Genomic DNA, 26,897 nt, shown 5'->3' with positions numbered 1-26,897 from the left:
ACGTGTGTGTACTGTCTGTATGTGTGTACTATCTTGGTATGTGTGTACATGTGACAGTGTATCTGTGTACTGTGTGTGTGTGTACAAGTGTGTATATGTATTTGTGTGTGTGTGCATGTGTGTATATGTAACTGTATGTGTACATGTGAGTGTCTGTGTGTGTCTGTATCTGTGTTTGTGTAAAGTATGTATGTTTACTTCCTGTGTGTGTATCTGTGTATATGTGTGTACTGTGTGTGTGTGTATATGTGTGTATGGATGTTTGTATATGTTTCTGTGTGTGTGAATGTATATCTGTGTGTGTGGCATAGTGCATTGTACCATTTCTTTGAAGTGTTTTTTTTGTTCTGGCTAGGGGCCTCGCTGTATCATTCAGCCTAGAGGCTCACACTTGTTAGAGCCGGCACTGAATGCAGACAACAAGTTAGGTGGAGCAGTTGCATGAGTGTGTGACTGTGCTGTGTGAGTCGTCATGTGGGTGGGGTCTGGGGATTAAGTAGCTGTGCATAGGCTGCTGCTTGCTTTAGTCAGTCATTGACTATCAGTGTGCTTCTATTACCCTGCAGGCAGTCTTAGTTAGAGACTCCTCCTCCACCCCTAACCCAACTGCCTGAGGAGCAGTCAGAGACTGGAGTGTTGCACTGACTTGTGCTTTGTCTGCAGCAAGTCAGTGCAAGTAAGTGGAAATTTGCTGGGGTTTTTAGATATATATGTGACTGTCATAATCAAGATGGTGTTATACACAAGGGAAGTTCTTTCATATATCATATATAAAAGAACTTCACTTGTGTATAATGGCATTATGATTATGAAAAGGTGTTGTCACTTTGTTCTGTGACTGGGAATTGGGAAGGTATCTTGTGTGGTGATTATTTGAATACTTTTTCTATGCAAAAAGGTGTTGACACTTTACAGTACAGTGCCAATGTAAGTGTACAACTTCCTAATATGCTAAATAAAAGTGCTGGGGCAGACCCATAGGTCTGTAACAGCAGCATCCTCAATTTTCATATTAATGGGTTTTGGAGTAATGGATTCATTGTTTGACAAGTTGTTAAAGGGACATGAAATTCAAAATTAAACTTATATGATTCAGATAGAGCATGCAGTTTTAACAAACATTTCAATTTATTTTTATTATCAAATGTGCTATGTTCGTTTGGTATCTTTTGTTGAAAATCATACCTAGGTAGGCTCAGGAGGTGAAATGCTCTGCTGGGAGATAGCTGGTGTTTAATGACTTCACAAATATACTTCTTGTCATTGGCACATGAGATGTGTTCCGCTAGCTCCAAGAAGTGCATTGCTGCTCCGCAGCTGACTTTAAGGTTTAAGTACGTGTGTGGCTAGGGACTAAGTAAGGGCTGAGGCCGGCTCCCTCCTCCTCTGAGATATTCCAAATTTAGTTTTACCATTTCTTTGCATGGTTATTTTTTAAAGGAACATGAAACCCCAAATTTTTCTTTCATGATTTAGATAGACCATACAATTTTTAAAAAAAAGTTACAAATGCTAACAGTCATTGTCAACAGTCAACCAGCCAACAGTCAACCAGCCAATTTCATGGTAAATTTAAGCTAACTCTTATTGGGTTCATACATGTGTTTCTCGGTTGTATCATAGCCAGTGCCTCACCAGCTTCTGACCTCACCGCACGTCACTGCATTTACCCACCAATAAGCAAGCATAACCCAGGTGCTCAACCAAAAATGGGACGGCTCCTATGCATCATATTCCTGCTTTTTTAATAAAGATAGCAAGAGAACGAAGAAAAATTGATAATAGGCTTAAATTAGAAAGTTGCTTAAAATTGCATGCTCTATCTGAATCATGAAAGAAAAACATTGGGTTTAGTGTGCCTTAAATGCAAAAATGAAAAACAGAAGAAAAAAAGAACCCAATTAAAACTTTATTAGTGACGTCACCATGAAGATCATAATGATAGAGGATGTAAGGGACCTGCAACACCCAACCAGAGGAAGTCCCAGAAGACATATCTGAAATCGTGTATAGTAGCAAACCCTATATAGCGTACATCTTAGGCTCTGAAAAACAGCTAGCATCACTACTTTAAGGGGTAAATTAAAGGGACATTTTACGCTAGATTTTTCTTTGCATAAATGTTTGTAGATGATTTATGTATATAGGCCATACAGGTTTTTTTTGTTTTAAATGTATAGTTTTGCTTATTTTTAAATAACATTGCTCTGATTTTCAGACTCCTAACCAAACCCTAAAGTTTTAGGAGAATACTGATGTATACCTACTCCAGATTACTTCTGTTTGTGTAAAGGATATTTTCATATGCCGAGGAAGGGGGAGTGTCTAATTTTTCCCACTTGCAGTGGATGTTCCAGCTACCTTTTTAACAGAGCTAAACTGGGAGCTTCTAAGTAAGTTTTTAAACGGTTTAATGATCAGTATCTGTGCATAATATTCTTTATAGTAGTGTCTATTACATGCAGTTATATTAAATATTGGTGTATATTGTCCCTTTAAAGGTTATTTTCACAACAACACTGCGAGAATGCTAGAGGATAACTGTATGCCAGTACAGCAGGCCAGTGTGGGCATAGAGGAAAAAGAGAGATGAGTTTTTTTTTTGCTAAATATTTTCAGGCCATGGTTTATGATAAATGAAACCACGGAAACCAGATGAGTATGTCACAATATGTTCTGAAGGATATTTGTATATGCCCAAAATGTCAAAATTTTTTTCCAGTTTATCCAAAATCATATAATATAAACACCAAATATCAGGCAGAGCACAGACCCACTTTTCCAAAACGGGATAAATCTACTACTAACTAACATCAGCAAAGAAGTAGCATTATAAAAAAAAAGATATATAGTATATTATAATCCAAAAATTCTTAACTATACTACATTTTCAAACCTGGTTCTCACATCTGGCATCAAATGCAAAACTGAGGGGAAAAATCCCAATTACCATTATATCAGTATCAGGATTACTAGTCATAATCAAAGTATTCATTAAAAATGTGTATACACAAAGGGGCCGATTTATCAATGGTCTGTCCGACATGATCCGCTCAGCGGATCATGTCCGACAGGCATCAATGAATGCCGACAACATACAATGTTGGCATTTAACAATGCACAAGCAGTTCACCAGAACTGCTTGTGCAATGCCGCCCCCAGCAGATTTGCGGCCAATTGGCCGCTAGCAGGGGGTGTCAATCAGCTAGATTGTATAGGATCAGGCGGATTGGAGACCACAGCCTCAGAGGCAGCGGACCAGTTTTGGAGCAGTGGTCTTAAAACCACTGCATCATAACTGCTGTTTCCAGCGAGCCTGAAGGCTCGTGCGGAAACAGGGGCATCAAGCTCCTTTTGGAGCTTGATAATTCGGCCCCAAAGTCTAGTGTTTTATATTCTTTTTAAAACAGTTACTAGCAATTGAATTAGGAAGCATAACCTAAAAGAGAAATGTATGGTTTATATAGATGTTTTATCTATGAAGTAAATAATTTATTCTGCAGAACAAAGGAGTCATTTAAAAAAAATAGACAGTGGAAAGACATTAGAAGTGATTCACCTATTAAAAGGGGCCCTGTTACCAAAATTTATTCTGATTTTAATTCAAAGAGAATTAAAACTTACGATACATTGTAAATATTTTTGACTTTGTTTTAGAATATTTAATGGCTGAGAAACATCATATGTACATGTAAAAGACATTTATAATAAATTGAAAGGGTGATCAATAGCAAGATATGAAGTTACTGATCCCTTTTATACTGTACCCTACCTGTATTATAGTAATTGAACCCTTTGAAAATCATTGCACTTTTTTTTATAAATTATATTTAAAGGCAAAGATTTGCAAAGTCCATATGATATGTTGGAATAAAAACAGAGCAGACATTTATTTATAACATATATTAACATACCTTTGCTGTAAAATTACTCCCAGGACTGAAGAACTGCTGTGTACTGATTCCTCTTAAAATGTACTCAGAGTTGTAACTTTGAACTTGGGTTGATGCATTATTTACTACCCCTATAAAACATTAGGATTAATCATTATATTACTGCTACTTATAAGAAAAAAATATAATAATATGAAATAAACATAAAAATTAAACAAGGGTTACCATATTGTGTAATTGTCATATATACATACAGAAAGTGGTATTTGGTTACTTGGTAAACTGCTGATTTCTCTCTTACTATAAAGTTTAACACAAGAACACTTTCTCTGAAAGTGCAAAATAGTTTTTACAATTTTTAAAGCAGTACATTTTGGGTTATATTACAAGTGGAGCGCTATTTATTGTTCCTGCTTGCTCGTTAACTCCACACGTATTACAAGTTAAAAGTAAAAAGTTTTCGCTCAGGCGCTCATGTGTAGTATCCACGCCAGAATGGTGGGCGTGAACGGGCGTGTCAGGGGATGGGACCGGGCATGTCAAGGGGTGTGGTCGGGCGTGAGTGAGCATGGTCACAGCTGCCGCGCGAGAGAGATCAATAGAAAGGTGGGAGAGAGAGAGCAAAAGAGAGAGGGAGAGAGCAAAAGAGATAGAGAGCAAAAGAGAGAGGGAGAGAGATCAAAAGAGAGGGGAAGAGAGGAGGAGAGAGATCTAAAAAGAGGAGGAGAGAGAGCAAAAGAGAGGGGAGAGAGAGCAAAAGAGAGGGGGAGAGAGCGCAAAAGAGAGGGTAAAGAGAGCAAAAGAGAGGGGAGAGAGAGCAAAAGAGAGGGGAGAGAGAGCAAAAGAGAGGGGAAAGAGAGAGAGAGCAAAAGAGAGGGGAGAGAGAGACTGCAAAAAAAAAAGGGTAGAGAGAGAAAGAGCAAAAGAGAGAGGGGGAGAGAGCAAAACAGAGTGGAGAGAGCAAAAGAGAGGGGAAAGAGAGAGAGACTGCAAAAGAGAGTGGGAGAGAGAGCGCAAAAGAGAGGGGGAGAGAGAGAGCGCAAAAGAGAAGGGGAAGAGAGAGAGCAAAAGAGAGGGTGAAAGAGCCCAAAAGAGAGGGGGGAGAGAGCATGCAAAAAAGAGGGGGTAGAGAGCACAAAAATGAGGAGGGAGAGAGAGCGCAAAAGAGAGGAGAGAGAGAGCGCAAAAGAGAAGGGGAGAGAGAGAGCGCAAAAGAGAAGGGGAGAGAGAGAGCGCAAAAGAGAAGGGGAGAGAGAGTGCTAAAGAAAGGGGAGAGAGAGAGTGCAAAAAAGGGGGATAGAGAGCGCTAAAAAGAGGGGAGAGAGAGTGCAAAAGAGAGGGGAGAGAGAGCGCAAAAGAGAGAGGGGGTGAGAGATCACAAAAGAGGGGCGAGAGAGAGAACGGGAGAGAGAGATCGCAAAAGAGGGGGAGAGAAAGCGCTAGAGAGAGGGGAGAGAGAGTGCTAAAGAAAGGGGAGAGGGAGAGTGCAAAAAGGGGGGATATAGAGCGCTAAAAAGAGGGGGAGAGAGAGTGCAAAAGAGAGGGGGAGAGAGAGCACAAAAGAGAGAGAGGGTGAGAGATCACAAAAGAGGGGGGAGAGAGAGAATGGGAGAGAGAGAGCGCAAAAGAGGGGGAGAGAAAGCGCTAAAGACAGGCGGGAGAGAGAATGCAAAAGAATGGGGGAGAGAGAGAAAAAGAGAGGGGGGAGAGAGAGCAAAAGAGAGGGGGAGAGAGAGCAAAAGAGAGGGGGGAGAGAGAGAGGGGAGAGAGAGAGCGGGAGAGAGAGCACAAAAGAGAGTGGAGAGAGAGACAGCAAAAGAGAGGGGGGAGAGAAAGAGCACAAAAGAGAGGGGGAGAGAGAGAGAAAAAGAGAGGGCGCAAGGGAGAGAGAGAGAGGGAAAAAAAAAAGAGAGAGGAGGAGAGAGAGGGCAAAAGAGAGAGGAGAGAGAAAGAGCAAAAGAGAGGAGAGAGAGAGAGAGAGCAAAAGAGAGGGGGGAGCAAAAGAGAGGGGGTGAGAGCAAAAGAGAGGGGGAGAAAGAGAGCAAAAAAGAGGGAAGAGAGAGAGCAAAAATGAGGGAAGAGAGAGAGCAAAAGAGAGGGGGGAGAGAGAGAGAATTAGCAAAAGAGAGGGGGAGAGAGAGCAAAAGAGAGGGTGGAGAGAGAACAAATGAGAGGGGGAGAGAGTGAGACAAAAAGAAGGGGAGAAAAAGAGCACAAAAGAGAGGGGGAGAGAGCACTCTAATTGCAGTTGCCTGTCTGCCAGCATGTGTGCCAGGCTCACAGCGTATACTGTGCCCACTTGCCCAGTGCCACCACTCATATCTGGTGTAACAGAAGTGTAAATTTAAAAACAAAAAACTTTTTGGACTGTGAAACATCAGTCTGCTTTTTTGTGTCAGGCTCACAGCGTATACTGTGCCCACTTGCCCAGTGCCACCACTCATATCTTGTTTAATAGAAGTGTAAGTGTACATTTAAAAACAAAAAAAAAAATTTGGACAGTGAAACATCAGTCTGCTTTTTTGTTTCAGGCTCACAGCTTATACTGGGCCCACCTGCCCAGTGCCACCACTCATATCTTGTTTAAAAGTAGTGTAAGTGTACATTTAAAAAAATAAAAAACTTTTTGGACTGTGAAACATCAGTCTGCTTTTTTTTGTCAGGCTCACAGCGTATACTGTGCCCACTTGCCCAGTGCCACCACTCATATCTTGTTTAATAGTAGTGTAAGTGTACATTTAAAAACAAAAAAAACTTTTTGGACTGTAAAACATCAGTCTGCTTTTTTGTGTCAGGCTCACAGCTTATACTGAGCCCACTTGCCCAGTGCCACCACTCATATCTTGTTTAATAGTATTGTAAGTGTACATTTAAAAACAAAAAAAACTTTTTGGACTGTTAAACATCAGTCTGCTTTTTTGTTTCAGGCTCACAGCTTATACTGGGCCCACTTGCCCAGTGCCACCACTCATATCTTGTTTAATAGTAGTGTAAGTGTACATTTAAAAACAAAAAAAACTTTTTGGAATGTGAAACATCAGTCTGCTTTTTTGTGTCAGGCTCACAGCTTATACTGGGCCCACTTGCCCAGTGCCACCACTCATATCTTGTTTAATAGTAGTGTAAGTGTACATTTAAAAACAAAAAAAACTTTTTGGACTGTTAAACATCAGTCTGCTTTTTTGTTTCAGGCTCACAGCTTATACTGGGCCCACTTGCCCAGTGCCACCACTCATATCTTGTTTAATAGTAGTGTAAGTGTACATTTAAAAAAAAAAAAACTTTTTGGACTGTGAAACATCAGTCTGCTTTTTTGTGTCAGGCTCACAGCGTATACTGTGCCCACTTGCCCAGTGCCACCACTCATATCTTGTTTAATAGTAGTGTAAGTGTACATTTAAAAAATAAAAACTTTTTGGACTGTGAAACATCAGTCTGCTTTTTTGTGTTAGGCTCACAGCATATACTGTGCCCACTTGCCCAGTGCCACCACTCATATCTTGTTTGATAGTAGTGTAAGTGTACATTTAAAAAAATAAAAACTTTTTGGACTGTGGAACACCATACAAGCTGGTGGAGTCTGAGGCGTTCAAAAAATTTGTAGCTATTAGGACACCGCAATGGAAGGTACCCGGCCGAAATTTCTTTGCACAAAAGGCAATCCCCAACCTGTACTCGATTGTGCGAAAGGAAGTAATGTCATGTCTGGCACACAGTGTTGGGGCAAGGGTCCATATGACCACTGATAGCTGGTCTGCAAAGCAAGGTCAGGGCAGGTATATCACCTACACTGCGCATTGGATAAACCTGCTGATGGCTGCCAAGCATGGAATGCGTGGCTCTGCAGAGGAGGAGTTGGTGACACCGCCACGACTTGCCGGCAGGCCTGCTGCCACCTCCTCTACTCCTCCTACTCCATCCTCTTCCATAACCTCCTCGTCTGAGTCCTCTTCTGCTGCTGCGTCTTGCTCCACATCAACGGCACCCCCCCCAGCTCCCCATGTACTATTCCACATCCCAGATACGGCAGTGTCACGCCGTCTTGGGGTTGACTTGCCTGAAAGCAGAGAGTCACACCGGACCAGCACTCCTGTCTGCCCTGAACGCACAGGTCGATCAGTGGCTGACTCCGCACCAACTGGAGATCGGCAAAGTGGTTTCTGACAACGGAAGTAATTTGGTGGCGGCATTGAAATTGGGCAAGTTGACACATGTGCCGTGCATGGCACATGTGTGTAATCTGATCGTACAGTGCTTTGTGCATAAGTACCCAGGCTTACAGGACATCCTGAAGCAGGTCAGGAAGGTGTGTGGCCATTTGAGGCGTTCCTACACGGCCATGGCGCACTTTTCCGTTATCCAGCGACGAAACAACATGCCAGTGAGGCGCTTGATTTGCGACAGCCCGACACATTGGAATTCAACACTCCTAATGTTCGACCGCCTGCTCCAACAAGAAAAAGCCGTTAATGAGTATTTGTATGACCGGGGTGCTAGGACAGCCTCTGCGGAGCTGGGAATTTTTTGCCACGTTACTGGACGCTCATGCGCAATGCCTGTAGGCTGAGGAGGTGACAAACCTAGTCAGTCGCACTGAAGGCACCATCAGCGACATCATACCATTTGTTTTCTTCCTGGAGCGTGCCCTGCGAAGAGTGCTGGATCAGGCCGTATATGAGCGTGAAGAGGAAGAGGAAGAGTTGTGGTCACCATCACCCCCAGAAACAGCCTTATACGCATCGCTTGCTGGACCAGCGGCAACGCTGGAAGAGGATTTTGAGGAAGAGGAGTCAGAGGAGGAATGTGGCTTTGAGGAGGAGGAGGAAGACCAACCACAACAGGCATCCCAGGGTGCTCGTTGTCACCTATCTGGTACCCTTTGGTGTTGTATGTGGCTGGGGGAAAGAAGATACCTTCAGTAAGATCACTGAGGACCAGGAACGGGACATGAGTAGCTCGGCATCCAACCTTGTGCAAATGGGGTCTTTCATGCTGTTGTGCCTGTTGAGTGACCCTCGTATAAAAAAGCTGAAGGAGAATGACCTGTACTGGGTGTCCACGCTACTAGACCCCCGTGTTACAGAAGCATTAGTTATTTTGTTGTGAAGAGCTTATTTCCCAGCAGCAATGCCTGAACCAGCAAGCCAGCGCCTAAGAAGGGCTCCAAGAAAACCGTAACAAGTATCATTTCATAAAGAGTTAACTTTTTTCAGCTTTTAGAAACTATTGCCTAAATACACATTTGCTGGCTTCAGCTCTAAGTTTAGAGATAACCAATCCCATTGTCTAATCACCTCCGGAGCCAGACTGCTAATTGATAAGATGAACTTGTAAACTTGTTATCTTAAGTACTGTAATCCTATTGTGGCCTGTCAAAGGACAGTGCTCTCTATCTAAATGTGTGATGGGGGATTTTGTGCTTCCCCCCCTCTCCCCCTGGGAGTGCCCTGTGTGCATGTAACCTTAATAAAAAGCAGGCTGGGCATCCCAGTCCTGAGTTCTTGTTTGACCCTCAATCGCAGCGTTGACTCGTTTTTGTGGGCAGAAGGGTATCCTAGCTGTACTGCAGCTAAGGGAGATTATTCTATATTTGCGAGACTCATATAGAATACTATGGAAAGCAGCTTCTCCCCTCTTTAGCAATAGGGATCCAGGCTACTAAGCGGTCCATCTCTCAGCGAGACTAAGGGTAACCGTAACATTTGGCGGCAGCGGCGGGATTTTCCTGGATTTCCTAGGAGAGGTACAGAACGGATGGAGAGCGCTTACGAAAAATTGAAGCGTACAACCCTAAAGGATTTACTTGAAAGCAGAGGGGGGTACGCCAGCAACCGGCCGAGGAGAGAGCTGATCACAGAATTGACCGAACTGGATCAGAGCTTCACAATGGCGGAAACACCGACCACGATTAGTGACGAAAAAACCAGGATTGTTCGGGAAAGGCTCTCATTATACGGGCCGAACCCCTCCATGGAATTGGTACAGCAGTTGATGGCGGAGGCGGATGAGGATATACGAGAGACTCGAGCCCACGAACTCAACCTAGCGAATGCACACCGCAATGCTGAAGCCCCGCAGGTAATCATCCCTGTCGAAAATGCTGGGAGGCCCAAGATACCCTATGCGGCATTTCGACCCTTCCTAGAGAGCGAGACAGGGATTGATGAATATTTGTCGGACTTCGAAAGGCAATGTGCCCTGCACCAGATTCCCAACAGAGAGTGGCCCACGATATTGTCTGGGAAACTATCCGGGCGAGCCCTGGAAGCCTTTCGTACTCTGGGTGCTGAGGAAGTGACACAGTATGAGCTAGTTAAGGAGACACTGTTGCGACGGTACGCTGTAACTCCGGACACATATCGCCGACAGTTTCGGGGCATGAAAAAGAAGCCGTAACCCGTACCCTACACCGCATTACTCACACGTTCTTTTGGCCAGGGGTGCACGCTGACGTTAGAACTTACTGTAACACCTGCGATGTGTGTCAACGAGTAGGAAGGCGAGGCGATCACCCTAAAGCCCATCTAGTAAATATGCCCATTGTAGAGGAACCCTTCAGCCGGGTTGCTATTGACCTAGTGGGACCACTGGCTACCCCTAGTCCCTCCGGTAAGCGCTACATTCTTACCGTAGTGGACTACGCTACCAGGTACCCAGAGGCTGTCGCCCTATCCAACATACAAGCGGATACGGTAGCGAATGCACTAGTACAGGTGTTCTCCCGGGTAGGATTTCCAAAAGAAATCCTATCCGACCGAGGCACCCAATTTACAGCTGAATTGACCCAACAACTCTGGCAGGTTTGCAAAATTAAGTCCCTCCTGAGCTCCCCATACCACCCCCAGACGAACGGGCTGTGTGAGAGGTTCAATGGGACCCTCAAGCAAATGCTCAAGACGTTCACTCAGGAATACCGAGACTGGGAACGCTTCCTGCCGCACCTCCTATTTGCTTATCGGGAGGTGCCCCAGGAAACGACAGGGTTCTCTCCCTTCGAGTTGCTCTACGGAAGAAAGGTACGGGGACCCCTCAACCTGATCCGGGAGCACTGGGAGGGAGAGATGGAGGCTGACGGTGTCCCCATTGTGCCATACGTGCTGGAACTCAGGGACCGAATGGAGCAATTAGCCAAATCCGTGCGGGCTAATCTCCAGTTGGCCCAGAGAAGACAGAAAGTATGGTACGATCGTGGGGCCCGAAAGAGAATCTTCACCATAGGACAAAAGGTGCTAGTACTTAAGCCAGTGAAGACAGACAAATTGCAGGCGTCCTGGCAGGGTCCCTACCAGATCGTAGAGAAAAGGGGAGACACCACTTATGTGATAGCTAGCTGCCATGACAACAATCTTAGAAAGACATTCCATGTAAACATGCTCAAGGAATATTTTGAGCGACCAGAGAACGTGACGGCCGTATGTTGTTCCCCTCAGGAAGACCCAGACAGTCTACCCATTCCAGACCTATTAGAAAAGAGTCTCCCCACCGGAATAGTGGCTCAGGTTCAGATAGGAGACCGACTTAGCCCCACTGAAAGGGAGCAGCTCAGCCAACTCCTCCAGTCCAAACACCTCACCTTCTCCCCGAAGCCAGGGTACACTACTTTAACCACCCACCAGGTAGATACTCCGGGACAAGCTCCCTTGCGCCAGGCTCCGTACCGAATCCCCGAAGCAGTTAGGACAGGAATGAAGAAGGAGATCGATGAGATGCTCCAGCTCAGGGTAATTGAGCCCTCCGATAGTCCCTGGGCCTCCCCAGTTGTCTTGGTGCCCAAGAAAGATGGGACCACCCGGTTCTGCATAGACTATCGGAGGCTCAATGAAAAAACCGTGACGGACGCTTACCCTATGCCCAGGGTAGACGAGCTACTCGATCGTATAGCCAGGGGAAATTACCTGACCACTATTGACCTCTGCAAAGGTTACTGGCAGATTCCCCTGGCCCCGGAGGCTATCCCCAAGTCGGCATTCGTCACCCCATTCGGCTTATATCAGTTTAGGGTAATGCCGTTTGGGATGAAGAATGCCCCAGCTACATTCCAGCGCTTGGTGGATAGGCTCCTGGATGGCTTCCAGAGTTTTGCTTGCGCCTACCTGGACGACATAGCGATCCACAGTGAGTCCTGGGAGGACCACTTAGCTCATGTAGGAATGGTTCTGGATCAGATCCGGGCTGCTGGCCTGACTCTGAAGCCAGAAAAATGTCACTTTGGGATGGCCGAGGTACAGTACCTGGGTCACCGGGTGGGGTGTGGAAAGCAGCGACCAGAGCCGGCCAAGATAGAAGCTGTCGCCAATTGGCCCACCCCCATCACTAAGACTCAGGTCCTAGCCTTCCTGGGCACGGCAGGGTACTATAGACGGTTCGTACCAGACTACAGCACACTTGCCAAACCCCTGACTGACTTGACCAAGAAGAACTTACCTCGACAGGTCCTGTGGTCTCCCCACTGTGAAACGGCTTTCCAGGCTCTCAAAAATGCTCTAATTAACGCTCCTGTCTTGGCGGCCCCAGCCCTTAACAAACGTTTTATCGTCCATACAGATGCTTCCATGTTTGGGCTGGGAGCCGTCCTCAGCCAAGTAGGCGAAGATGGAGGGGAGCATCCAGTTGCCTACATCAGCCGGAAGCTCCTGCCCCGCGAAGTCAGCTATGCAGCGGTCGAAAAGGAGTGTTTGGCTTTGGTGTGGGCATTAAAGAAATTGACTCCCTATTTATATGGGCAGGAGTTCACTCTGGTCACCGACCATAACCCGTTGGTGTGGCTGAACCGGGTCTCTGGAGATAACGGCAGGCTATTACGTTGGAGCTTATCGTTGCAACCCTTCAATTTCACCATTACTTACAGACCTGGGAAACAGAATGGCAACGCCGACGGGTTGTCCAGACAAACCGACCTCAGCCCCGCATAACCAGCGGTCTGGACAGCCTTAGTCTGCCCCGAAAAGGGGTCAGACCGTGTCTGCCAGAGTGTTCCACAGAAAGGGAGCACTGTTACAGAAGCATTAGTTATTTTGTTGTGAAGAGCTTATTTCCCAGCAGCAATGCCTGAACCAGCAAGCCAGCGCCTAAGAAGGGCTCCAAGAAAACCGTAACAAGTATCATTTCATAAAGAGTTAACTTTTTTCAGCTTTTAGAAACTATTGCCTAAATACACATTTGCTGGCTTCAGCTCTAAGTTTAGAGATAACCAATCCCATTGTCTAATCACCTCCGGAGCCAGACTGCTAATTGATAAGATGAACTTGTAAACTTGTTATCTTAAGTACTGTAATCCTATTGTGGCCTGTCAAAGGACAGTGCTCTCTATCTAAATGTGTGATGGGGGATTTTGTGCTTCCCCCCCTCTCCCCCTGGGAGTGCCCTGTGTGCATGTAACCTTAATAAAAAGCAGGCTGGGCATCCCAGTCCTGAGTTCTTGTTTGACCCTCAATCGCAGCGTTGACTCGTTTTTGTGGGCAGAAGGGTATCCTAGCTGTACTGCAGCTAAGGGAGATTATTCTATATTTGCGAGACTCATATAGAATACTATGGAAAGCAGCTTCTCCCCTCTTTAGCAATAGGGATCCAGGCTACTAAGCGGTCCATCTCTCAGCGAGACTAAGGGTAACCGTAACACCCCGGTATAAGCATAAAGTGCCTGAACTGTTTACCGAATTACCGCAAGTCGGAAAGGATGCAGCAGTTCCAAAATAAATTAAAAGTATGCTTTACACAGCGTATAAGGGTGATGTCACAGCACAACGGGAATCTAACAGGGGAAGAGGTGAAAGTAATCCTCCAACTCCCACGACCACGCCGGCAGGGACAGGACGCTTTACAGACGTGTTGTTGATGGAGGACATGCAGACCTTTTTAACTCCTATGCATCGCCACAGCCCTTCGGGGGCCACCCTCAGAGAACGACTTGACTGACAGGTAGCAGACTACCTCGCCTTAACTGCAGATCTCGACACTCTGAGGAGTGAACCCCTTGACTACTGGGTGTGCAGGCTTGACCTGTGGCCTGAGCTATCCCAATTTGCGATAGAACTTCTGGCCTGACCCGCTTCAAGTGTCCTGTCAGAAAGGACCTTCAGTGCAGCAGGAGGTATTGTCACTGAGAAGAGAAGTCATCTAGGTCAAAAAAGTTTAGATTACCTTACCTTTATTAAGATGAATGAGGGATGGATCCCGAAGGGACTGACATTGGGCGATACATTCGAGTAAAAAAGGCCTGATGAGATGAGCTGCCTTGGGCTAAAAATGGTCCACACGGTGCTGTATTTTATCTTCGAATGCCGGATGACTTGCATCACTTATCCGCCACCAACTAGGGTTCAAGCCGCAATGTTTTAGGGCACTTTCTGCCTGGGAAACAAACATCAATTTTTATGGCCGCTGCTACAGCAGCGGCTGCAACAATACCTAATTTTTCAGGCATGTGTACATGCCAAATTTTTCTGGCCTCTGGTGCTGCACTGTGGCTTCAAAAACCAAACCAAAAAAAAGGCACGTAACAGGGATTAAACTGATAGGAATAGTACTACTTAACACACCACTCCTATCTGGTGGCACATCAGATTGCACGCACAGTGCCCCAAATTTGTAGTAGGAGGACCGACCAAGCATCTTTTTCCATCTCCCGTTTCCTAAAATCCATACACGTCCCCTGGCGCCACAACTGCCTCTGGGAACCTTACCATGGGTCCCAGACCGCACGTCTTGTAATTCTCTGTCTGGGAAATTATCTATCTATCTATCAAATCTATCTATTTATCTATTAAATCTATCTATCTATCGTATCTATCAAATGTATCTATTGCATCTATTGATCTATCTATCTAATCTATGTATCTATCTATCAAATCTATCTATCTCGTGGCTGGACTGTTATCTGACAGCCACTTGTGTTTCGGCCAAATGTCCGTCAGCCAAATGTCTGTTGGCCAAATGTCCGTCGGCTAAAAGTCCGGCCACGATTGCAAGCGCAGTGCCCCAAATTTGAAGTAGGAGGACCGACCAAGCATCTTTTTCCATCTCCCGGTTCCTAAAATCCATGCCATATACACGTCCCCTGATAGGGGACGTAACAGGGATTAAACTGATAAGAATAGTACTACTTAACACACCACTCATATCTGGTGGCACAGTAGATTGCACGCGCAGTGCCCCAAATTTGAAGTAGGAGGACCGACCAAGCATCTTTTTCCATCTCCCGGTTCCTAAAATCCATGCCATATACACATCCCCTGATAGGGGACGTTACAGGGATTAAACTGATAAGAATAGTACTACTTAACACACCACTCATATCTGGTGGCACAGTAGATTGCACGGGCAGTGCCCCAAATTTGAAGTAGGAGGACCGACCAAGCATCTTTTTCCATCTCCCGGTTCCTAAAATCGATGCCATATACATGTCCCCTGATAGGGGACGTAACAGGGATTAAACTGATAAGAATAGTACTACTTAACACACCACTCATATCTGGTGGCACAGTAGATTGCACGCGCAGTGCCCCAAATTTGAAGTAGGAGGACCGACCAAGCATCCTTTTCCATCTCCCGGTTCCTAAAATCCATGCCATATAAACGTCCCCTGATAGGGGACGTAAGAGGGATTAAACTGATAAGAATAGTACTACTTAACACACCACTCATATCTGGTGGCACAGTAGATTGCACGCGCAGTGCCCCAAATTTGAAGTAGGAGGACAGACCAAGCATCTTTTTCCATCTCCCGGTTCCTAAAATCCATGCCATATACACATCCCCTGGCACCGCAACTGCCTCTGGGAACCTTACCATGGGTCCCAGACCGCACGTCTTGTAATTCTATGTCTGGGAAATTATCTATCTATCAAATATATCTATTTATCTATCAAATCTATCTATCTATCGTATCTATCAAATGTATCTATTGCATCTATTGATCTATCTATCTAATCTATGTATAAATCTATCTATCAAATCTATCTATCTCGTGGCCGGACTGTTATCTGACATCCACTTGTGTTTCGTCTAAATGTCCATCGGCCAAATGTCTGTCGGCCAAATGTCCGTCAGCTAAAAGTCCGGCCATGATTGGCCATGATTGCACGCGCAGTGCCCCAAATTTGAAATTTGAAGAGGTGCGTTAAACGGGGAGTATGGTCTGTCAATGTGAAGCGGGCGTAACCCTTACACTACCTGATAGATACATGATGTTTTAAAGCATGTTATTCCAAACAATTTAGGAATTTTAGGTGATTTCTGCCCTTTATGGATTAAAACCATACTCTGCATCAACTATGTAATTTTCCATGGAAGTTTTGCCATGGATCCCCCTCCAGCATGCCACAGTCCAGGTGTTAGTACCCTTGAAACAACTTTTCCATCACTATTGTGGCCAGAAAGAGTCCCTGTGGGTTTTAAAATTCGTCTGCCTATTGAAGTCAATAGCGGTTCGCCCGGTTCACCCGTTCACGAACATTTGCGGAAGTTCGCGTTCGCGGTTCACGAACGGAAAATTTTAAGTTCACGACATCACTAATTAACACCACCTAATAAAAAAAATTTAAAAAAAATTTTCACAAAAAAGTTATAAGGGATCAAAGATATGAAATCTCGGGTGATAGAAAAAAAAAGCCGCCGAAGGGCTTTAACATTGAGACACATACATATACATTGCTAAAAATGTATTTGTATGTATTTATATTTATATATATATATATATATATATATATATATATATATATATATATATATATATATATATATATATATGTGTGTGTGTGTGTGGTGTTTGTAAATATATATTAATGTATTTATATGTGTATACAGTGGGGCAAACAAGTATTTAGTCAGCCACCAATTGTGCAAGTTCTCCCACTTAAGAAGATGAGAGAGGCCTGTAATTTTTATCATAGGTATACCTCAACTATGAGAGACAAATGTTGAAACAAATCCAGACAATCACATTGTCTGATTTGGAAAGAATTTATTTGCAAATTATGGTGGAAAATAAGTATTTGGTCAATATCGAAAGTTCATCTCAATACTTTGTTATATATCCTTTGTGGACAATGACAGAGGTCAAACGTTTTCTGCAAGTCTTCACAAGGTTGTTACACACTGTTGCTGGTATGTTGGCCCATTCCTGCATGCAGATCTCCTCTAGAGCAGTGATGTTTTGGGACTGTCGCTGGGCAACACAGACTTTCAACTTCCTCCAAAGGTTTTCTATGGGGTTGAGATCTGGAGACTGGCTAGGTCACTCCAGGACCTTGAAATGCTTCTTACAAAGCCACTCCTTCGTTGCCCGAGCGGTGTGTTTGGGATCATTGTCATGCTGAAAGACCCAGCCACGTTTTATCTTCAATGCCCTTGCTGATGGAAGGAGGTTTGCACTCAAAATCTCACGATACATGGCCCCATTCATTCTTTCATGTACACAGCCCCAAAGCATGATGTTGCCACCCCCATGCTTCACAGTAGGTATGGTGTTCTTTGGTTGCAACTCAGCATTCTCTCTCCTCCAAACACGACGAGTTGTGTTTCACCAAACAGTTCTACTTTGATTTCATCTGACCATATGACATTCTCCCAATCTGCTTCTGGATCATCCAAATGCTCTCTAGCATACTTCAGACGGGTCTGTACATGTACTGGCTTAAGCAGGGGGACACGTCTGGCACTGCAGGATCTGAGTCCCTGGCGGCATAGTGTGTTACTGATGGTAGTCTTTGTTACATTGGTCCCAGCTCTCTGCAGGTCATTCACTAGGTCCCCCGTGGGGTTCTGGGATGTTTGCTCACCGTTCTTGTGATCATTTTGACCCCACGGGGAGAGATCTTGCGTGGAGCCCCAAATCAAGGGAAATTATCAGTGGTCTTGTATGTCTTCCATTTTCTAATTATTGCTCCCACAGTTGATTTCTTCACATCAAGCTGCTTGCCAATTACAGATTCAGTCTTCCCAGCCTGGTGCAGGTCTACAATTTTGTTTCTGGTGTCCTTCGACAGCTCTTTGGTCTTCACCATAGTGGAGTTTGGAGTGACACTGTTTGAGGTTGTGGACAGGTGTCTTTTATACTGATAACAAGTTCAAACAGGTGCCATTAATACAGGTAATGAGTGGAGGACAAAGGAGCCTCTTAAAGAAGAAGATACAGGTCTGTGAGAGCCAGAAATCCTGCTTGTTTGTAGGTGACCAAATACTTATTTTCCACCATAATATGCAAATAAATTCTTTCCAAATCAGACAATGTGATTGTCTGGATTTGTTTCCACATTTTGTCTCTCATAGTGGAGGTATACCTATGATGAAAATTACAGGCCTCTCTAATCTTCTTAAGTGGGAGAACTTGCACAATTGGTGGCTGACTAAATACTTTTTTGCCCCACTGTATATGTATTTACAGTCATAATATATATGTATACATAAATAGACATACTGTATATATAAGTGCATTAGAGCCCTTTGCCATTAAGTAGATGAAAACATAATAAAACATATTTATGCAATATTCGTATTTAACAAAGATTTTAACTGTATTTACTGTAAATATTTGACATTTGCTAATGCGAATATGCTATATTGTTTGCACGATGCGTGTTTTTTTTCTCCATTGACTTCTATGGGGAATGCGAAAATGTGATGCCATTTGCGCAATCTCGGGGGATTTTGACTTTTTTTCTCCATTGATTTCTATGATGGAAATTATGCACATGCACGCGAAAACTTTAGTTAGTTTTTTTCATGCTTTTCGGGTTACCGCTTGCGCAAAATACGTTTTTTTGGAACTTGTAATACGAACGCAACCCAACTAGTGGAAAAAGCGCCACTTGTAATCTAGCCCGTTGTATTTTATCTTGGTATTGAATGCTATAAATAACTTCTATAAGCTCCTTTTCCACATACATCAGCATTAAATAATATAGCACACACATTTGTTGTTCATGAGAATTATATAATTAATTGTTGCACAATACATTGCATTTATAATTAGTATATTGCAATGGGGGGGTTCCCACGTTATTTACCTGTCAGTTCTTCTGTAACACTGGCTGTTATATTTAATGCTCCCCAGTTCAACACACCAGCTATCTCTTCATATGCTATGCTGAAGTTCGCAGAACCTGAGATCTTGAAATAAAAAGCAAAACTGGGTTATAATACAAATACTATTTATATAGTCTATAGCTATTTTAAAAAAACAGAAATGTATGAAAAATCATATTTATTTCTCCAACTTACAATAGTACAAAATTACTTCAAGCATATTTCCAGTCTACTGATTAGAAGCATTGAAGTATAGAGTGAGTTTCTGTAATATTCACCAGCATGAAGTGAACATATTATACTGTCCCACAGTCCCACACAAGGGCAGACCTTGCTCAATTCTCTAAAAAGAAAGTTCCAGCAAGTAGTAAGCTACCTGCCGTAGAAAGTAATGAAGTTCCCTGGAAAGAAGAATCTCACACGGGAGACCAAATTTGTCAGGAAGCACCCAGTTTTTTGTAAGCAAATAGAAAGCAAATGATGGAATTTTCACCATGTTTTAACTTGTATTCACTTTGTGTTTTATTTGCATGACTTTTTCTATCAATGCAATAAGTGCATTGTGTAATTGAGACTCAACTTCAACTTTGTTCAGCCCTTTTTTTAGTGCAATGTTCACTTCTATAATACAATTCTTTTTTACAGCATACTTTAAATAAGAATTTTACTGCATAATTTAAATTTACATTTAGCTGTGTATTTATCACAAATGTTCCTGCATGTTATTGATATGATTTTTAACTAATACTTCACAATTTTACACTGTATTTCAATGTACTTTATAAACCCCCTTTTTTTTTCTTCTTGCTGTATTGTATGTGTTTTTTCTGAATACAGAAATATAGAGATTTACAGCTTTCAATGTAAAATTTGCCTTTTGAGACCAAGAAGGACCTTGTAATACTGACAGATCTTTTTGGAGAATCTTGCTTCAGCTAAGAACTTTAGAGAACTGGGTCAATAATCACAAATTAAATGAGCAAATTAATTTCTACAAAAATTGACTATACAGGTTGAGGACAGCTACTAAACGTTGCAATCAAAACATTTTTTCAATTATCTCAGTTCCTGACCTATGCTTGCTGATTGATTTGTTGGTATATTATTTTTTATTAATAACGTAGACTTCATTAGAATCATATTTACTTCCATTGAGACAGACAATTATGTGATCTTTTATTTAATGGTACATTTATATGGTTCATAATATACCGTAACCACACAATAAAAAGTGTTTTATTTATTATCAAATAACATAGACTATGTTTTAAACGCCCTAGCGCAAGAAACAGTGTTCTTGCTAAATTATGCTGCTATCAACTGGCAATAATAAAAGACTATAGAGCTTAGATAAAGCTTACCATATATGTTTTTCGAATCTCAATAACATTCCCATAAGAATACATTGGTTGTATAATTATTGTTAGATTTCCATTCACTGCTTTCCCATAGGTATATCTATATAAAAAACACATATAAACAAGGTATAATTTGTGTATGGGAAGCAAAAATAAAAAAAAATGTTATGTGGCATCTCTGGATGTTAAAAATAAATTACAATAAGTAACCAAACAGCAACTAGCACTGCTGATCCTGAGCCTAAATAGAACAAAGCAGATAAAATAAAAGAACTAAGTTGGAAAGTTGTTTAAAATTCAATTCGCTGTCTGAATCATGAAAGAACAATTTTGACTTTACTGTTCTTTAACTATAAATTTTAATAATTTAATATTTGGCAGTCATAGGGAAATTTATAACGCAAACAATGCAACACAGAGTTGTCAAATTAGTGTATATTTTAGTGTTATAATGAAAAAATATCTTATATCAAATTCTATTTTTATATTAGGAAATACATTCATAGAGGGAATAATGTTCTTTTAGCAATAATTATTGTAAGACTATTAAAATGACTGACATATTCATTCCACATAATAGCAAATAAATAAAAAGGAGACAATGAGGCTGACGTTATAAATTAGGTTATAGCACGGAATGGAAATCATGCACAGATATTTTACATGTGGCTGCCTTTGAAAAATAGTACCATTTGTTTGTAAAAGCTTGTCATGTTAATAGTGCTTTAGAACAAGTTTAGCAAAGTACTGTATCTCCTCCCAAATGGTAAACACATAACTGTTATTTTAGCATTTAGGAAGGCTGTTAAAGTGCACTTACTGTTGATTTAGCATCTTAAACAGATCTGAAACCAGATCACCGAAAAGTATCTAATTTGTTTTTAAGTGGAATTCCTTATATGAAATTTTAAGTAAAGAAAAAAGCTATAATATTATGTATTTTAATAATCTATGGTAATTTGGATTGAAGTAACCAGGATAGCCTCTGATACAATAGAGTGAAAACTTCACAGTTGTTTTTTTTTCACAGTTAGTCCAATAACCAGGTATTACCACTTGCTGTAATACCATTTGTTACTGTGTTATATATGGTAACATACATGCAACTAAATATTGTTAAATCTACTTATATAAATGTCACTTTGGAAGTCATTTAAATTGTTTATTATTATAATGGATATGCAAGACATTTGAAATGTTAACTTAATGGTCTTACAAGTAATCACTAAACTGTTTAAACAGATTGGATATATGCTACAACGAATGTAAGTACAACAGAGTACACATATTTCCTGACTCTTGGACATTTGAATGTTGGAATATGCATTTTAACTCTGACAAATAATTACGGTATATTGCCTTTGTCTATTGATCTATTGATCTATCAATCTGTCTGCATATCTATCTATCTATCTATCTATTGATCTATCTGTCTGCATGTCTGTCTATCACTCTATCTGTCTGCCTGTCTATCTATCACTTATCACATCTTCTTTTGAGTAGCTGGTCAAATTTACAAAAACTGGGAACTGCAAAATTGTCTCCCACATAGCGTGACATGAAGTTCTCCTCTTCAGAGTTAGATAACTTTAAGTTGAAATCTTTATGAAGTATCTGACATTGACTTTACAGTTCTCAATTTAATAAATATGGAACTTTTCCTCAATGCCTATTTTAATTCTCCTCTACACAAAAGAGTGAAGGTTAAAAAAATAAAAAATAAAAAAATACAATATCCAGTCCTTAAATCTTTGCCTAGATCCTATCCTAATAAAACCTGCTTTAAAATGTATAATGTAATCAGAGTTACGCAGGAATTGTTGTAGAACAAGACTTTTTTGTGGCTTTAGTGTGTATTGAGATTTGTTTTCTAGCATAGGACAAGTTCTCCATACATTTCTATACTTTCGTAGATCCTGAAAAACAGAAAATCTTGAAAGATGAAAAAAATCTTAAGGAAAATCTAAGAACTCAACACTCCTCCCATTTATAAATCTTCCTCCTAACTAAACATAAAAATAATTATATATATATCAAGGCAAAATTAGTTATATAGTTGATGATTATGGAGTAGAGCTGCCAAAACTCCCGTATTGTCAGGGTTCTCCATTATTTACCCAAACTTGTTTACAATCTCCCAAGCCTCCTCATTTTTCTCCCTTAATTTTTACATGTAAAAACAACATTTAATATTGTACTCTTATACTCTTATTTAGTTAATACATTTTGAGCAGTTTAACGTGCGCCCCTTAAATGGACAAACTTTCCCATTTACAGGTGCACGTTCAATAACCAGCCATTAAAAGTGGCTGGTTAATGCTAGTGCGAGTTTGCGGTAGCACTTTGCGCTCAAATTTATTAACCAGATACCAGATAATCTCTGGTTAATGAAAAAGATGTCCCCCAATTGCCCCAAAATAAAGTGTATAGTTCCTTTTTAAAAATAAAAAATATGTGCATTTTTTTTTATTAATAATAAATAACTGCACAAAGCAGTGGGGTTAAAGTGAGCGAAGTGGGGTATTAGAAAAAAACGGCACTGAAAAATGTCTTTACATTGCAGTCTATGGGGACTATGTATATGCTTTTTTACATGTATATTTATATGATATGTTTATATACACATATAAACAAATAAATATATATGTATATATTAATATACATACATATTTTAAATATGCTGCCCAATGCTGCGTGACTTATCCCCTTCTCTGTGCTAGAGTTAAGTGCCGTGTCTATCGGCATCAGAACGAGGTTCTCATTGGAGCCTATGGAAGCAGCACGCTCTCATGAGCGCAAAGCTTCCACGCAATGCAAACTCAAGGTCGCATTCGCATTCGCATTGTACTTTACTTGTAATACTAGCGCACATTTGTGTGCACCGGTATTACTGAGTGGAGCACAAATATCAAGCTCACAAAAGCTTAATTTTGCACTCAACTCGTAATCTGGCCCTTTATGTTTCATGTCATGACAGTTTCATGTCTTTTCTCTCACTGCACATAAAGATGATTTGTATGAAGAATTTTGTTGTACCAAACTGTATAAAAATGTAAAATTGTTTAATTTTTCAATTTCCTATTTGAAAATTGTTGATTCCTTTATCTCCCTTATTTTCTTCAAAAAAACATGGTGATCCCATTACAGAGTGTTTTATTGCACCTATATTGTCTTTGTTTAAATTACTCTAATTAATGTGGAATCAAAATGCCCCTAAGGTTTATAACATCCTGATGTTTACACGTTCATATAGCACTGTAAATATGAACACTATTTCCCTCCTGCCTCAAATGACTGGGATTCTTTTACCTCTATATCAGTATAAGGTCAGTTATGAATTGTTACATAGCAAATGTATAACTTTATAAAGGCTAAAGTCATTTTGCATACCTAATTACCAGGACCTTCCTTATCATTCAAAAGTGGAAGGGTGGGCAATTGAGAAAGAGGATACTTTTTCTAGTTTCTATAGTTACTAAATCTCAAACTAATTTCTAAATTAATCCAATTCTATACAATTTAAACCTTTCCGTGATATATAAAGATTGAGCCAAATTAATATCACTGCACTCATACGCAGAGCTTGATCAAGTGCTATTAAGGATTGTAATATAAAATATTTAATTAGGTGAAGTAAAAAAGGTTTGAAAAATACTTCTCATTATTTATTTTGTCCCCTTTTATATAATTTAATTGTGGACTTTCCAGTTCCTCTAAGTTTCTATAAAGTAATGGGCAATGCAATGTTGAAACCTTGGTTTCCTCTTATGTAATCTCTTTTCTGAGGAAAATTAGGGGCATATATACAATTAAAAAATTAAATGTTCTAACATTAAACTTTGCAGACACTGGTCTTTGAGAAACCCTTTTATTTACTTTAACAAAGTCATATTGCAGGTATTCATTGTTTGCATATTTCAGGGCTTGTGAACTGTTTAACCTTTTAATGCCATTATGCTGTTGTATTCCGTCACAACGGCACTGGGCTTTAAAGCCTTTATGATGGAATACAACGTCATCGCAAACGGCTGTCCTGAAGCCTACTAGGCTTGCAGGATTTGATCGCGGTCTGGAGGGCATTCCTAGCATCTTAGGAATGCCCCCCAGACCCTATCCCATAATTTAAATCTCGCGATCTTTTGCACGATCGCGTGATTTCAATTTGTCTACATCGGAACACTGTTCTGATGTAGACTTTTCAGCCCGATCGTAAAAGGGTTAATTTCCTCTCTAGTTTCCATCAGCAAAATAGATAAGATAAGGGGAAGCCTATGTTTCAACATGACAGTGCTATTACTTTATAGAAAAATATTTTATAGAAATTATACATGTACACTTTTTTCTTCAATATTTAAACAACTAACATTTTTTTTAAAAAATGCACCTGCATACTTGTTTTGAATATATTGTTATATTTAGCATTTATTTACTGTTTAATCTCCCTTTAAGAAAGCTGTAAAACCAAAAGTACAGCATGTATTTGGGTAAAGATTGCAGCCCAGTTTGTAAATAAATACATAAATAAATGAGTGCAACCAGAAACACAAGCAACTTTCCGAGTGAAGGAGTCTATAAGCAGCTGCCTCGTATACCTTATAACAATTCCAGCTCATGGTATTAAAAACAAATTATTAACAAACCATACAAGTTTACATTGTGTTACTTACTTTGCTGTGACTGTGCCTGTAAGATTTTGCTGCTTAGGACTGATATAATAGAACGGGGTATTCAAGTTGACTTCAAATCGAGGTAAAACTTGGTAAAAGAAAAACAAATACAGAGATGAGATATTGATATTTTGGATTTCAATTCGGACAGCAGTACACAAAACACACAAAATAAAAAATACTTTTACAGTAGTAATACATTTTTATTAACACTAAAATGTTCCAAATATACATAAATTATGTATATACATATATAGGGCTAGAAAACAAGTAGAAGCAATATTTACAAGTGTCTGGTTATTGCTACTGCAAGCTCATAAAATTAACCAAAGGTCAGCTCTCTGGTTAATTTTATAAATGTCCCCCAATTGGCCCCAAAATACAGTGGTGTGTAGCTTATTAAAAAATAAAGAGAAGCAAAGGATATCCGGGGGGAGGGGTCAGTAGGCAAGTCATGCAGTGCTTGACTGAAGCTCGACCCAGCCCTGCTCCATAGGCGGAAAATCTAGATTTCCACTATGGAAAGCCTGTGTGTGTCAGGCCAACAAGGCTCAGAGTAAAGATCTGTTACCCAGATACCCGATAAGCGCCATACCACCTGCGCTGAAAGCTGCAAAGTGGCGGATTAACAGTGCCTTGCAAGGACCTATCCCAGAAGATAACCACAACTGTCGTCAGGTTTCCCACCCCTCCCACCGGTGCTGTGTGAGGGAGGACTGTGTAGTCCATTTGCGTTCTAAAGACAACCCTGGAGCTAGTCCAACTGAAATCGTGAGCAGCCACATATTACCACCACTGATCACGAGTGCACGGGCGCCAAGCTGAAAGCTTGAAACTTCTAAAAGGGTATAAAGTGGGGATACAGCTGCGGTAAGCTAAAGGTCTGAAATCTTTTAGCCGTGGAAGACGCTACCCCATGCTGCTTGCCCTTGGCTGAAACTTTATTAGAGCTCACGGAGCCCATGGAGGCCATATCAGTCCTGGCCCTTAATGGAAAGCAGTCACGGTGCTAGTTGCTTTCTGTATTACAGAGGAGTAAAACCGCTTCACTTTTTAGCCGTATCTGGGGAAAAAATACCACATAAAAACTGTGAGTAATCAGATGGGCTTTTTCTTTTCCTAAACATTTGCCATATAGCAGGATTCTTGGAGCCTTGGTTTAACATCATCATATAAATAATCTGTAATGGGGACTAGGATTCCTCCTTCTATATACTTGAACAAATAAATGTTTTGTTGAATGTAGGCTGTAGGCTATGTTGTATATAGATTTGATATTAATTATCAAGGAAAACTGTTACATTACCTAAGACTGATCAATGCTCAATGTGTTTGACAGATGGTATAGTTGTAGCCGGGATCAGAAATTAATCCCATTAAAAATAGAGCTTTTTTTTAAATATGCACAGAGGGTATAAAAGTTGTTATACACCAGTCATAATTAAAATGTATACGTTTGGCAAAGTCAATTACTTTAAGCTACTGTATACTCTCTAAGCTAATAGGCTAGTTAAAGAAAAATTGTTCTGGTACTAAGATACTTATATATTATAGTTATCATTAATAATAAAGTACCTGACAGCTATCTGTTGAAATGATATGAAAGTTTACAAAAACTCAATAAGATAGAAGTACTGGGGCCATATACCACACCTTTGCTATAATTAAGGAAAGTAGAAAGTTAGAAGGATTTTTATAGACCCACGAATATCTAAAATCATGTCTAAAATATACAATTGGGTAGAGGCCTTCTTTTTTTATCCCTCCATAGCTCCACAGCGAAAGGTTTTGTTGATTGCAGGTTGCAATCAACAAAACCTTTCATTGGCTGGGTCAATGAACTAATATCATCAAAGCTTGGAGCCTACAGTGTTTACATTTTCTATAGGTGTTATGAGTTTTCTCAAAAAGTCACAACCAAAATTCTTTCTGCCCGGCCGACTTAAATAATCGAA

General features: G+C 41.1%; 1 protein-coding gene across 1 annotated transcript in view; it reads right to left on the bottom strand.

The window, feature by feature from the left end:
• The window catches only part of LOC128656511 (CD109 antigen-like), a 224,645-nt gene that overhangs the window by 152,526 nt on the left and 45,222 nt on the right, over positions 1–26,897 (bottom strand). The window contains exons 7-10 of the mRNA XM_053710439.1: positions 24,943–25,030; positions 20,279–20,375; positions 18,899–19,001; positions 3,915–4,024 (exon numbers count right to left, since the gene is read on the bottom strand). Of these exons, the coding sequence (XP_053566414.1) occupies positions 3,915–4,024; positions 18,899–19,001; positions 20,279–20,375; positions 24,943–25,030 (398 nt within the window). The remainder of the gene's footprint in view (positions 1–3,914; positions 4,025–18,898; positions 19,002–20,278; positions 20,376–24,942; positions 25,031–26,897) is intronic.

The sequence above is a fragment of the Bombina bombina genome, chromosome 4 (assembly GCF_027579735.1).
Source record: "Bombina bombina isolate aBomBom1 chromosome 4, aBomBom1.pri, whole genome shotgun sequence".
NCBI classification, from domain to species: domain Eukaryota; kingdom Metazoa; phylum Chordata; class Amphibia; order Anura; family Bombinatoridae; genus Bombina; species Bombina bombina.
This window is presented reverse-complemented; position numbering and strand designations above follow the sequence as displayed.